At 43.3% G+C, this 15500-nt stretch overlaps 1 protein-coding gene across 1 annotated transcript in view; it reads left to right on the top strand.

Moving 5' to 3' along the window:
- The first annotated feature begins 10616 nt into the window (after positions 1 to 10616).
- Positions 10617 to 15500, top strand: part of LOC121016724 (40S ribosomal protein S2-like) — a 35476-nt gene continuing 30592 nt past the window's right edge. The window contains exon 1 of the mRNA XM_040454462.1: positions 10617 to 10901. Coding sequence (XP_040310396.1) covers positions 10617 to 10901 — 285 coding nt within the window. The remainder of the gene's footprint in view (positions 10902 to 15500) is intronic.

The raw sequence follows: 15500 nt of genomic DNA, 5'->3' as shown, positions 1-15500 counted from the left end.
AGAGGTGTCTGGTCTCTTTTTATACCAGACACTTGACCCTCTTATTCTTATGATTAATGACCCGAGATTTCTTTCTAGCCCTGTAATTTTGTAATTCCAAGAATAAAGTCTCTCTTTAGCTATCAAGGCAATTAAGGTAAGCCTCACACTCAGGCAAAAGTGAGATTATGGCCAGAGTGATCCAGATACTTATCATAATCCTCTGCTTCCTTTTGTCATTGGCAGCCTGGTATGTTTAATCGAAAGAAAGGCCCTTGGGTGCCTGGGGGGCTCAGCCGTGGAGCGTCTGACTCTTGGTTTCAGCTCAGGTCGGGATCTCACATTTTGTGAGTTTGAGTCCTACATCGGGCTCTGTGCTGATAGTGCCAAATCTGCTTGGGATTGTCTCTCTCTCTCCCTCTCAAAATAGTAAATAAATGAGAAGGAAAGAAAGAAAGGAAGGAAGGAAGGAAGGAAGGAAGGAAGGAAGGAAGGAAGGAAGGAAGGAAGGAAGGAAGGAAGAGCAAGCAAAGCCAAGCCAGGCCCTCTTGAGTGACCAAATGGATGGTTAGTTGGGCTCACTGAGAACTGCAGATACCCTGGGTACCACAGCAAATGTTAGCTGATATGGTCTCTGCCCCGCAGAATTTGCAAAGTGCTCATGTAGCTGGACTGAACACAGTAGAGAGTCTTAGAGGTTTGGGCAATCTTAATGATAATGGAAAGTAACAAGAAGGTTCTGAAGAAAGAAGTTATTCCAAAAGCCACTGGAATACATTGCCTTTGCATGTAAGGAGAAACATAGTGGGTGCCTAGCAAAATTGTGAAGACACAGAAAATTCTGTCCAGCCACAATTTACAACTTTCTTAGTTTCACCCTCTTTCCTTTTGAGCTACTCTCTTCCCTTGCAAGCATCTCTTCTTCCCTCCAACTCACCCTGAATCCCTGCTCTTGCCTTTTGCCCTATGAGGAACCTATACTATGGCCCCTTCTTTCTCAGATGTGTCCATCCTCTCTCCTAGGACTGCCCAGGGGACATGAATGAGTAGGGTCACCTGGAGAACTGGATGGTGTCTAAAAGCCCCTCAGATTATGGACTCATCCCTTGAAGAGTAATGCTAAGGAAAGCTGGAATTTTAGGCACAAGGTGAGGTCCACAGTTCCCAGTCATTTACTGAGTATCTACTGTGTGCTAGAGTTTCACAGATAGCGGTGGCCCATTCTTTTTCACTGTAGTCTGGTACAGGCCAGTGAGGAAACTGTGGTTGACTTTGTCACACTACAGGGCAGCATTTTCTCATTCTAAGCATGGGGAGGAAAGTGGTGAAGACGGGTGGTGTAGACAGTTGATGTTTCGGATTGCCTTTAGGCTATAGGACATGGGTGACTTCAGTGATGGTGACTGCTCCTTTGGAATTTTCTGACGGAGACAACTCTTGAGGACTGCCTTTCCTGTCATTTGCTGAATTTGAGGAACCAAGCCAAGCCCATTCTGTGTAGTCAGATTGGATTCATTTGTAAGAAAGAAAGAGGCCTGCCAATAGCTCTTGTGTAGCCAATATGGCCCCAGCTGGAGGCCAAGAGGTCCGGGTGAGCTCAGATCCACCCCAGCTGGCCATGTCCCACTCAAGTACGCACTGTGGACCCTTCTTTTCTGCTTCGGATCCTTTTCTGATGCCCTTATGGCCCGCGGATGGTATAGCCCAAAATTGTGGGTGAGAATAATCCCCTGGGGGCCATCTCCATCCAATGGGGCAGTGGAGCTTATAGATGAATCTTCCAGCCTGCCTTCCTTTTAGGCAGACAGTTCTGGGCAGCATTTCATGTGCTTTTCAAGACGTCCTGGTGGAACAGAGCCCCTGTTGCTTCCTCCCCACCAACGGCAGTTTCTCTAATGCACAGTTATGCTGGCTTTCTGACCCCCACACTTCGTTACTCTTTGCTTCCTGGTTTTCTCCCAATAGATTAAGTACACTCAAGTCCTTGTCTTAGGGGTTCCCCAAGAAAGAAATAAGGGGAGTGGCATTTTCTAATAATATTCTGTGCAGTGTTGGGACTGTAGATATCCCTCAAATACTTGAACGTAATTAGAGTTATGATATGTCTTATCCTGCTAATTAAAGTCAAAAATGTAAATTTTTAAAGAATCAATAAATATTTTTTAAATGCCAGCAAGTAACACAGGAGGAAAGCCTTCAAGAAAGCATGATGAGATGAAAAATTAAGTTGAAGAATGATTCATTAAGATTCTTACATAACTGTTTAAAGTCACACAAAGTAACATCTTATGTAATTGATGGCTACTTATATTTGTGGCTGAAGGACACATTCCAATTTGTGGTGGTAGGAAGTTAACCAGAGAATGGGGCTTCCAAGGAGTACACAGAGGATTTCAACTCTGTTACTTTTGTCATATGTTTTATTTTTTTATTTACTTATTTTTGAAGATTTTTTTTAAAGTAATCTCTACACCCAATGTGGGGCTCGAAATCACAACCCCGAGATCAAGAGTCACATGCTCATCCGACCGAGCAGGCCAGGCGCCCCTGTCATATATTTTAAAGAAAATAGTTGAAGAGAAGTTTACAAAATGTTAACATTTGTTCACTTGGGTTGGAAAGTACACAAGCATTTGTTATATTTTTCTCTATCACACATTTAAAATGTTTCCCAAATTCAAAAGTTAAGGCAGTTTTAAATTTTCTAATGAAATTCACCGAATGCAAACCCTTGGAAAAGAACAAAGATGACCATACAAACTCGATCCCAAACCATAACAGGTATTGCCAATTTGAAATATATTCCTCCAGGTGTTTTTTTTTTTTTCCCTAAGTTAATATCATTGACTTAAAATGCAACTTTTAGTCTTGTTGTCCTCAGAAGCTCAGACCTTCTATTGCTGACTATGGTGACCAGGGAGAAAGCATTGATAACAGAGGAATTTTAAAAATTTATTCATTTCTTTCCCAAAAAATGTGAGATTAGCCCTATGAGATTAACTGTCACAGCCCTATGGGATGTGACATTTCACGGTCACACAGAGAAGGTTCCCAGTGTAAAGAATGTTTGTTTTTGCCCCACATGGCTGAATACCCAATCCAGAATTTTTATCAGGAATAAATCAAGTTCCACCCTATTTCTATCTTTCCTCTGCCACCCATCTATAAAAACAATTCCATACAAGCTTTATTCTGTCTTCCAGAAGAACTTCTGGTTCCTGGGCTGTTTTGTTTTGTTTTTGTTTTTTTTTGTCTTTTTATGATTACAAATAGCCTCCACTAAATTTGCAAACCAAACCTACAGAATCTCGTGCATGGCTGCCACTTGGTATTATTTAGTATTATTTTTATTAATACATGTGTTGGGAGACAAGAGAACATTTTGATAAATACTCATGAAATGTGCCAGATCGATGCATATTTAGACCATCTATTTGCACAAAGCAATAATGTGAACATATGGCTCACAAGTTCTGACGCCTGATACTGTTAGAGAGATTGATGCTGGTAATTTATCATGTACTGTTAGAAGCAGAGGGATGAATTGTAAAACCCTTTAATGGCTTCTGGCATCCAGGCCACAAACCTTTCTGGCCTTTCCGTCTGTGCCCTCAGACTCATCAGTATCTCTGTGTAGGAGGATTCAGGGATGAAGTTAGTTTGAAACTTTTCCTCTAAGTTTTCAGGAACAGACCAAGGACTCGGTTAAACAGACCTAAACACAAAACACCAGAGGAATCAAACCACAATTCATTTTCCTCTGAGGCTTTTTAAGGAGACTTACGCCTTTGCATGCTGCAAATCTTTCTCTTTGTTTCTCCTCTCCCCAGACCCTGACCGGGGAACCAGGAATAATAGTTTCTAATGCCTGAGCAGAGATGGTAGGGAGCACCCGGCAAGGGTAGGGAAGTGATTTGAAAACTCTTGACTCTTTCAGACCCTCCAGGGCCAGAAACTATAAATAGGAATGCTTGGCAAGAGGGGAAGAAGGGACAGAACTTTCACTTCTTCAGAATGCTCTCGAGCAGGAGGGAGACAGTGGGAACATTTTAAATATTTTGTACAAAACCCACCTCATTCCTTTACGGGAGAGCTGCTTGGCCTTATGGGAGAGTAATCGTCTCAGCAGGATTCAGAGCAGAGAAATTTTGCTGCAGTGGCTGCTGTTGACCTGATGGGATTTTTAAAAACCCTTCTTTGAGGGCGAAAAAGTAAACAACTTTTTTTATTTTGGGGAGTATCTGTCAATGACATGCGTGTTGGTGACTGAATTATGCCCCTCCCGCAGTTCACATATTGATACTCTATTCCCCGCCGCCCCCCCCCCCCCAGCAATGTGAGATAGGGCTTTAAAGGAGGTGAATTAGTGTTAAAAGAGCTCCTAAGGGTGAGGCCCTTATAAGAAGAGGAAGAGACAGCAGAGATCGCGCTCTCTTACCTCAAGCACAGGGAAAAAGCCATGTGAAGACACAGCAAGAAGCAGCGGGAAGAGAGGCCACCCCAGACACTAACCCTACCAGGACCTTAATCTGGGACTTCTAGCCTCAGAACTGTGAGAAAAGACATTTCTGCTATTTCAGCCATCCAGTCTGTGGTTTTCAGTCATGGCAGACAATGTTGCTTAACACGGGGAGGCAGATTTCGTTTCGTTTCGTTTCCATCTATGAAAGTCACTGGATACATATCAAGGTCTGAGCGGGAGCAGAGTGCTTAAGAGAATTGGCTGTTGGGGGGCTTGGGGGGCTCAGAGGGTGAAGAGTCTGACGTTTGATCTCAGCAGGTCATGATCTCAGGGTCGTGAGTTCAAGCTCCGTGTTGAGCCCTGCACTGGGCGTGAAGCCTACTTAAATTAAGAGAGAGAGAAAGAGGAGAGAGGAGAGAGAGAGAATTGGCTGTTGTACTCCAGCAGGCCTTGTTCAAATCCCATTACTAGGTGTGTGACCTCTAGCAAATGACTGGCCCTCAGTAGGTTTCTTCACGTGTAGAAGAGGAATAATATCTTCTACTGCAAGATTGTCGAGAGGTTAAGTCCTTCCATGCACGTAGAGCGTGCCATAGCGGCTGGCAGCCAGCACTCTGCAGAATGCTAGCTCTCACCCTGGTGCTGGGGGCCTCACTTGTGCATAGTATGTTCCACTTGCAAAGTACTTACATCACCATCGTTACATTTGATTTTGACAGCAATCTTAGGAGATTCGTTGGGAAGGAAACATTACACCCACTTGAGGGAAGAGGAAACCCAAATTCAGAGAGGCCAAGAAACTTGCCCAAGCTCAAGTTCCTAATAAATCTAATAAGTCAACGAGAGCTAGCCTTCAAATGAAGGTCCCCTGACTCTCCATTCAGTGCTTTCCTCATCAATTTCCTGTCTCTCTCAACTCCTCCCTTCCCCCCAGTTCCCTTTCTTCTTATCTTCTTTTCCCTTTACCAAACACTCATCAAGTTTCTAGCATGTTCTAGGCATTTCCCCTTCCTCCCCAGGATTCCTGTGTTGCTTTTCTCTTTATTCATTTCGACCTGGATGCTATATGTGTGTGTCCCTGCATGGCTGTGTGCAGGAGTGCGCCTGCGTGCCCACACTCCTGCGTCCTGGGCTGTCATTCTCACTGGGGACGACCCTCTGCCTTGTGTCTCCTCTCCTTACCTGCCAGTTTTTTCAGCTCAAAGAAGTCAGCACTCAGCCTTCAAGGACATATTATAAATAGAGCCTTAACAGCCAACTCTCCTTCCTTATCTGAAAACTGACACCAAGCACAGGCAACCAGGACAAAAAGAAAGGCAACAGGGTCAGTAGTGGAGCAGATAATCAATATCTTTAAGTGATATGAGAGCAGAGATTCCCAAAGGGGAGGTGGGGAGAGACCTGAAAATGACAGCCTGAGAAAGCCTGCTGGGCTCTCCCAGGGAGGGGGCGGGGGCAGGCATTGTTTCCAACAGCAGACTCCATGTTACATTTTTTTTTTAATTAAAAAATCTAATTGGTTTTATTCAGTGATTCATGAATTGGGCGGCATCCCATCTAACAAACAGAAGGGTGCTCCCCATATTACAATTCTTATATTTGGCGGTGGGGGGGGGACCCAAAATCTCTTATTCTCACAGTACAAATGACTGAAATTGCAACTCTGCAGAATCTTGACCTCTGGAGCTGTGTAGAGTTGTAGCAGGTCCCAATGGGACAGGAGGTGGGCTCTGAATTCTGAGGTGAGATCATTACCCTGCAGTTTTGGCCATTTGAGACATGAATTCTAAAAGCAGAGAAATGCTTTAATGCAGAGTCTTCAGAAGAGAAGTAGGGCCAGGCAGTTGGAAGGAGTCAGTGCCCAAAAGGTTCCCATAGAGTTTAAAAAGACCATCAAATCCAACCCTTCTGTTTTACAGACAAGGCAGCTGAGGCACAGAGAGAAGTCACTGACATGAGGGCTAATAGGGCCATACCCAGCACTTGCTTTGCCTTGAAGGTGGGGGGGGGGGGGGTATAATGAAAGATCAGGCACTCTCTGAGAAATCATCTTCTAATTCTAATAGAGAATTAAAACTTGCCTTTAGGAGGCTGGGACCAACCCCAGGGTGCTGGCTCAACAGGCTTGAAGGAAGAGACAGGGAAGGCTACAAGAAACACAAAAGCAGATTCCTCCTGCTGTTCTTTGTGGCTTCTATGTGGTTCCTCAAGTAGGTCCTTCCAAAGACCTGAAGTAGTGGGTTAGACAGGAAGGGATGTGGGGAATCCCAAAGCAGCTGTTGGCTTCCGTGCAAATAAAACAACCCCCCTCTAGGGAATAGAGTTTTTATCGATCCTACACAATAAAACACACCAACAGTGATGGTAACTTCATTCTCACACTTCTGTCATCTCTGACCCACACCCTGACCTTTAGCCTGAAGCTGAACCTCATCCTTTCTTTGGCCCTGACCCTAAACCTGCCTCTGATCTTTACCGTGTCTCTGAGCCTGACACGCTCACCCTCATCGAGAACATGACCCTGATTATGAGCCTCACATTGAATGAGATCCTCAACCTGACTTTGACTCTGGTTTTCACTCTGACAGAACATGACCCAGTCCTTCACCCTGTCCTGACACTACCTTGCGTCTTAGCCTGATGCTTGCCCAGACTTTGGCTCTAACTGACATTGACATGGACTGACTCTCATCTTTACCCTCATATTAAAATTGTCCTCTATACTGACTCTGATACTGAGGCTGAGCCTAATCTTGATCCCACAAATGACCTGACCCCCAACTTTCTCCCTGACCCTCACCATATTCCTGCACCTGACTACAGCCCTCACACTGACACTGATCCTTAACCTGGTGATGATTCTAAATATTTCCTCATATTCCCTCTGAATCTGATCCTAATCTTCACTCTGATGCTCACAAAGACTCAGATTCTGAACCTGACCCTCACCAAGATCCTAACCCTAACCTTGATACTCCCAGATACTCAACCAAACTCTTTTCATGACTGAACTCTGACCCTTAACTTGAATGTCACATTGACTCTTATCATAACTCCAAGTCTAACCCTGAACCTGATTCTGAATAAGCTCCTGACCTTAAACCCAGCTCTCACCCTGACCCTATTTTCATCTTGACCTTCATCCTCACCCTGTCTCTGAACCTTACTTTGAACCTGACACTGATCTAACCTTGATCATAGCCTTCATTTTGACCGTGACTCTTACCTAGACCCTATTAAGACTCTTATCTTGATTCAAATCCTTATACTCACTCTAACTCTGACACTGACCTTCCTTTTCGCTTTGACCCTGATTTTGACCCATACCCTTACCATGATCCTTACTCTACATTTCACAGTGATCTTTAACTTGACCCTGAATCTTACCCTCACTTTGACCCTAATATTGATCCTAACTCTGACCATCACCCTAATCTTTACTCCGAAAAATTCACCCTGAATCTCTCTCTAACCTTTGACCCTGTTTGTTTGTTTGTTTATTTATTTATTTATTTATTTATTTATTTATTTAAATTTACATCCAAGTTACTTAGCATATAGTGCAACAATGATTTCAGGAGTAGATTCCTTAATGCCCCTTACTCATTTAGCCCATCCCCCCTCCCACCACCCCTGTAATAGCCCTCTGTTTGTTCTCCATGTTTAAGAGTCTCTTATGTTTTGTCCCCCTCCCTGTTTTTATATTATTTTTGCTTCCCTTCCCTTATGTTCATCTACTTTGTATCTTAAATTCCCCATGAGTGAAGTCGTATGATTTTTGTCTTTCTCTGACTAATTTTGCTTAGCAAATACTCTCTAGTTCCATCCACGTAGTTGCAAATGGCAAGATTTCATTCTTTTTCATTGCCAAGTAACACTCTATTGTATATATATACCACATCTTCTTTACAGCATTCATCTGTCGATGGACATTTGGGCTCTTTCCATACTTTGGCTATTGTTGATAGTGCTGCTATAAACAATGGGGTGCATGTGCCCCCTTCAAAACAGCATACCTGCATCCCTTGGATAAATACCTAGTAGTGCAATTGCTGTGACCCTAATTATAACAATGGCAATGTCACTGACCCTCATTCTTTCATATAACTTGACTCTGACCATAACCCTCACCCTCATATACATTCTGAACCTGACCTTTACTGTGGTCCTTACCTCCTATTCTTGGTACCCTGACTGGTCACCTTTATACTTTTATGAATTTATACTAAACATTATCCTTACCCTGATCTTAATCCTAAGTCTCACAATTACCTTGTCCCAAAAGCTTACCTGACAATGACCCTCAACCTGACCATCACCATGAACCTCATCTCAAACTCTCCATGATCATCTCCCCAAACTGACTCTGATGTCACCCTAACACTGGTTTTGACTTTCTCACCCCTGACCTTTACTTGAACTTGATTCTCACCTGGCTTCTACCTTTAACATGACCCCAATTATCACCCTACATTGAAAGCCCTGAACCAATAATCCTGAAGCAGACCCTGACCAAGACACTACTCTCACACTGACTCAGATCCTGAACTTGACCCTAAGCCTTACCTTATTCTAAACTTTACCCTGATTTTCACTATGTTTTCAATCTGACAGTTGATTATGACCATCAAACTCGCCCTTACTCTGACCAGTTACTTCTGTAATTTGCCCTTAGCCCTTACTCTGACTTAACCCTTAACCCTGACCCTCTCCCTGAATTCTTATTCTCACCATGTTTATATCCTTGTCCTTTACCCACACATGTACACAGAACCTTCCCTTCATTAAACAGACACTAAGTCTCTACTTGACCCTGACCTTCCCTCATTCTGATCTGACCCTGACTCTGACCCTAATATTGACATTTACCCTGTTCCAGACCCTCATTCTAAGCATGCACTTGACTTTGACCCTCACTTTAGAGTGAATCTCATCCATACAATCACCTGACTCTGACCCTAACACCTTGCCTGACATTGATTCCAACCTCACTTTTATCTTTTTTTTCAATCTCACTTTAATCCTTAATTAAACCTCACTCTAATTCTGAAGATTAACCTGACCATGATTGTCACCCCGACACTGATCATTATCCTGAGCCTCACATAATGCTAACCAACCCTGATTGACTTTGACCCTGAAATTGACTCTTACCTTGACTGTCACCTTGATTATGTTAACCTGTCCCTGAGACTTATCCTGCCCATGACCCTTACATTGACCCTCACCCTAAATGTGACTGTCATCTTGACACTGACTGGACTTTAGCTGAACCGACTGTGAACATCACCATGACCCAACTCTCACCTTCACCCTGAACCTATCCCTCACCATATGCCTGATGCTGTGGCCCTAACAATGACCCAGACCCTTATGCTGTCTCTGACCCTCACTATTACCATGACTTTGACCTTGACCTAGAACTTTACTTTCATGACTGAATTTGAGCCTGAAACTCATATGACCCCAACTTTCAGTATTAGCCTGATCCTATCCTTCACCATAATCTTGATGGTGACTCTCACCTGCACCCTTAAACCTTATTCTGATCCTCACCGTGTCCCTGATCCTGCACTTGACCTTGATTTTCACTGGGAACTTGAACCTCAGTCTCAACATGACCATCACCCTTATTCTGATTTGGATGCTCACCTTGACATGAAATCTGATTCTTACTCCTACCTTGACACTTCCCAGATAGTGACCTTCACTTCTGCCCTGTCCCTGAGGTTGACCATGACTGTTAATACCATGACACTCTGATTCTGACTTCTACTTTGATCCATACCTTGACCCAGACTGTCATCTTGTTCTTGACCCTATGAAGCTGACATGATGCTGACCCTCACCCTGGCTGTCTTTAACTGTGACTATGACTCTGCATCAGACTTTAAATCTGACCCTCACTCTGATCCTTATGCTCATTATTTACCTTCTTCACAACACTTATCCTCAATGTGACATTAACTTGGATGTTACCCTGACACTGTATCTGACTTCCTTATTCCTCGAATATTACACTGTCCTCAATGATCAACCTGACCCTGAGTCTGTTCATCATTCTGAAACTAACCAACACCCTGACTTTGACCCTTACATTACTCTCACCCTGAGAGTGAATCTGATTAGAATCCTCACCCTGACCGAGATCCTCATGCCATCACTCCCCTAAACAATGACTATTACCCTGAGCCTCATCTTTACTTTCACCTTGACCCTGATCCTAACTTTCACCAGGACCCGGAACTTCTTTCAGATGTTTGTCCTCACTCTTGACATGACCCATACATGGAATCTCACCCTGACTCTGACAGTGACCTTGATCCTCAACCTGACCCTCACCCTGACCATCACCTTGACAGTGATCCTTAAATCTACACTCACTGTCACTTGGCCCTATATCAGACCTTCTCTTCTCCCTCATCCTAACACTAATCCCTTCCCTGACCATGACCCTCAAGTTGGTCCCAATATACAATCTGACCCAGATCTTTTTTTTAAGATTTTATTTTTAAGTAATCTCTACACCCAACATGGAGCTCAAATCCACAACCCGAAGATCAAAAGTCGCATGCTCCACTAACTGAGCCAGACAGGTTCCCCTCACTCTGACCCAGATCTTGATCCTAACACTGATCCTGACCCCACCATGATCCTAGAACTCACTGTCATCATGACCCTGACCCTCAATCTCACCCTATGACTATCTCTCTGATCTTCAATATGATCCTGACTCTCATAATGGTTCTTATCATGGTTCTGACATTAAAAATGACCTAAGCATTACCACATTGAGTTTGAACATGAAATTTTGTACATTTACATGCTAGTTTCAACTAGATTTCTTACAACTAGTGTATTGCTATACTTTTGAAATCTACATATAATTCTGAACTTGTTTATACTTGTACAGCATGTTTTTAAACATGCTGTGTTGACTGGTCTTCATATGGTCTACCTCAAAGTAAGAAAGTGTCTGAGAACATGTGGTTCTCATTGATCTGCCTCATCGATCTGCCTCAGATAAAGCATGGGTTAATTTTAGCCATCAATAAAAAGTTTATGGAGGGACTAATGTCTGATTTCTTCTTTATTGTTAGTCTGTTCATGCAAATATGATTTTCAATGATGTTTGCTTTAACTCACAATTAGAAGTTACTGTGTGAAGAATACCGTGTAAATCTGGCCTCCTTTTCACATATATGGCTTGAGTTCCTCTTGTTCTAACTCATAGGAAGAAAATGCAGTGAATGTGCAGATGAATGCAGATAAATGTAAGTGTCTGAGGTTTCTCGGGTCGTGCCATACACACATCTCTGTGTAGGCAAACAGAAGTGGAACTGAAAAAAATGTGTGTTAGAGCAAAGAGGCTTCATCTCAAGATATTTCTCTCAAAATAAAGTCCTTAGTGCTTCTTAGAGTACATGGAGATGAACAGAGGCATGGATGAATGTGTGCCTTTCATCTCCAAGGCACAGCCTTACTGTGAGGTTACAGCAAGCAAGGAAGAGTCCAGGAGTGGTAGTGAAAAGAATCTGTACTGATATAGACAACCTCAGTGTCAGACTTCCCTCTCAAAAATAAACCCTTATTGCATCTCAGAGTAAAACAAGATAAACACAAGGACAGAAAACACATTTCAAAACACATTATTCTTAAAAAGAGAAAAATAGATAAAAACATAGTTTTTTTTTTTTCAACGTTTATTTATTTTTGGGACAGAGAGAGACAGAGCATGAACGGGGGAGGGGCAGAGAGAGAGAGGGAGACACAGACTCGGAAACAGGCTCCAGGCTCTGAGCCATCAGCCCAGAGCCTGACGCGGGGCTCGAACTCACGGACTGCGAGATTGTGACCTGGCTGAAGTCGGACGCTTAACCGACTGCGCCACCCAGGCGCCCAGATAAAAACATAGTTTTAATTGACTCTTTGTTCTTAAAATATCTGTGGATTGGCAAAATATGCAAACGACTTTGGGTAGTAATACATATGAAGTTGTATTTGCCTTCTCAAAGCTTTATTATTTATTTAAATAATCTTTATACCCAATGTGGGGCTTGAACTCACAACGCCAAGATCAAGAGTTAAACACTCTGCCGACTAAGCCAGCCCTTCAAAGCTTTCAATTAATGTGAAATAAATGCTCATAAAAATTACCTGGTGGTTTTTAACCTTTCGTACTCTAGGTGTCTCTTGTGTCTAGAGAAAAAAAAATGGTTAAAAAAAGTGTTTGCTGTAGGTAGTTGATTATTCTGGGTACAAACGCTACAGAGAGATACAGGTCTAAGTACAGGATTTGATTTTCTGTTTCTTTTTAACAGTTATGCAGTTCACCCACATAATAAATTTCAGATGATATACTGCTTTATTTATGCGACTGACAACTGTATTTTAAAGCTATAGTTTAAGGGGCACCTGGCGGGCTCAGTCCATGGGCATGCAACTCTTGATCTTGGGGTTGTGGGTTTGAGCCCCATGTTGGGTGTGGAGGTTGCTTAAAAATAAAATCTTAGGGGCGCCTGGGTGGCTCAGTCGGTTGAGCGGCCAACTTCGGCTCAGGTCATGATCTCGTGGTCCGTGAGTTCAAGCCCCGCGTCGGGCTCTGTGCTGACAGCTCAGAGCCTGGAGCCTATTTCAGATTCTGTGTCTCCCTCTCTCTGATCCTCCCCCGTTCATGCTGTGTCTCTCTCTGTCTCAAAAATAAATAAACATTAAAAAAAAAAATTCAAAAAAATTAAATCTTAAAAAAAATAAAGCTATAGTTTAAATTATCTATATGTCTTATATCTATATATGTCTTTTTTTAGGTAAGTTCTTTACCCACTGTGGGGCTTAAACTCACAACCTCAAGGTCAAGCACTGCATGCTCTACTGACTGAACCAGCCAAGTACCCCACATATCTATATATGTCTGGAGGCAGACAATTTGTTACATAAGTAATGTACCAAAAGAGTAAAATTAGGATTTGAGGCTTTTGTGTAAAATGACTTATTTTATGCCCAGATCAGAAGTTCCTTTTTGTCACCAGCTATTAATTATTGGTTAATATTAATGCTCATGCTTTTTGCATACTCTTTAATCATTTTCTTAGTGATTCAGATACTCAATCAAATTTTATTTAATAAAAAGATTTTTTTTAATATTTATTATTTTTGAGAGACAGAGACAGAGCACGAGGGGCGGAGGGGCAGAGAGAGAGAGGGAGACACAGAATCCGAAGCAGGCTCCAGGCTCCTGAGCTGTCAGCACAGAGCCCAGGGCAGGGCTCAAACCCACAAACCATGAGATCATGACCTGAGCTGACGTCTGACACTTAACTGATTGAGCGACCCAGGCATCCCTAATTTTATGTTTTTAAAGTTGAAAATGTTATCACATAGTTAAGTTCACCCTTTGGACATAGACAAATTCCAGAAATTAAGTCACTTCAGGTGACTAGCATAAATCCCCTTACCGGGGGTTGCCAGGTTACAAAAAATAAAAGTACAAATATTTATACTGATTGAAAATGTGCTTTTGAGGTAGTCCACAAATTCAGAAATCCGATATAAATTGGGCATTAAAGAACTTTTAGAAAATTTGCTATGACCTAAGAAAAGAGCTATAATAAAAATAAAAGGTCAAAGCTAAAGACCAGTATTCTCACAGTAATTCTTTGTCTGACCACTACGTTAGTGTTAACCCAGATAGATACCTTATAAACAAATGGACAAGACAAGTCTTGGAGAAATTCAAAGAGGCTGTTACTAACTGTCAGAAAGAAGTCTCCAACTCATTGCATCTCAGGATGGCTGATTATACCAAGACACTTGAAAATGGAGTTTAACAAAAGTTCTTCATGATGTTACTCCTAAAACAAAGGTAAATCAGCAACAATATTCAGCTAACACTGGTGGCCTCGTTTCAGGTGTAGATGCCAAAGATGTTTCCAAAGCAAGTCTTACCTGGCAACTGCACAGTCCTGACAAAATAATCAAGGTGGGTCATGGACAGGAACCAAGGGCCCTATGGTCTTATGAACACCTCCACCTGGACTTCATACAAATACTTTTTGCAGTGTATTAGAAATTGTTCCATTTATTGTGTATTTATTCTCAGCGCGCAATGAAGTTTTACCTTGCTGGAAAGCTACACCCATACATGGGGTGAGGGGTGTAGGGGATGGCTTGGTTTTGCTTTCGCACCTGGCAAATTCTCACTCACAGGGGAGGGGCAGAGAGAGAGGCAGACACAGATTCCGAAGCAGGCTCCAGGCTCTGAGTTGTCAGCACAAAGCCCGGCGCCGGGCTCAAACTCACAAACCGTGAGATCATCACCTAAGCCGAAGTCTGACGCTTAACCGACTGAGCCACCCAGGTGCCCCGATTAAGTACTTTTTACATAGAAACTTCACTGTCCCTGGTATCTCCAAGTTCTCAAGAATTATAGAGAGAACAGAATTTTAAAGTAAAATCAACAAAGCTCTCAGAAATCCTCAAAATCCCACCACCCCAACTCCCATGAGCTTTCCAATCTGTGAGATCAACCCCTTCCGGGATCCACACATTTTCTCCTTATTCTGCAGGGGCGAAACTTCCTCAAAGGGTCAGGTGGTTGGGCCCATTCTTCTCTTGGGTGGAAGGGAGCAAGCAGCAACAGATCTCTGCTTGCTTCTTTCCCACTTCCTTTACCTGTGGCCCAGTGACAGATTGCAAGTTTTACACCATCCAACGTCCTTTTGCAGTTTAATTTTTGTGGGCCTCCACGCATGCTCGCTGGCAGGAAGTACCACTGTTGGCAAAGTTCGCAGAGAGGAGCAGCAGCCCCTGCACGCTCCTCAGAACCCCGGGCGGTCAGCACTCACTGTTGCTAGGGAACGCGCGCGGCAATCCCCTTGACCCTGTCAATTACTGACCTTTGGGGAAAAGCCGCCTGGCTGACTATCAAGCATGCTCCGACTACTCCGGGTGCTTTGGCTGCCAGATTGCTGTTCTGGAAGAGGGAGAGCTAGGGAGAGCCGTCAGCACCCGCCAGGACCGCCTGCTGCGGCGGCCGGGGGGGGGGGGGGGGGGGGGGGCC

The sequence above is a fragment of the Herpailurus yagouaroundi genome, unplaced genomic scaffold (genome assembly GCF_014898765.1).
Source record: "Herpailurus yagouaroundi ecotype Mexico unplaced genomic scaffold, PumYag 213, whole genome shotgun sequence".
Taxonomy (NCBI): Eukaryota; Metazoa; Chordata; class Mammalia; order Carnivora; family Felidae; genus Herpailurus; species Herpailurus yagouaroundi.
Note: the sequence above shows the minus strand (reverse complement) of the source record. Positions and strands in the feature narration are given on the sequence as shown.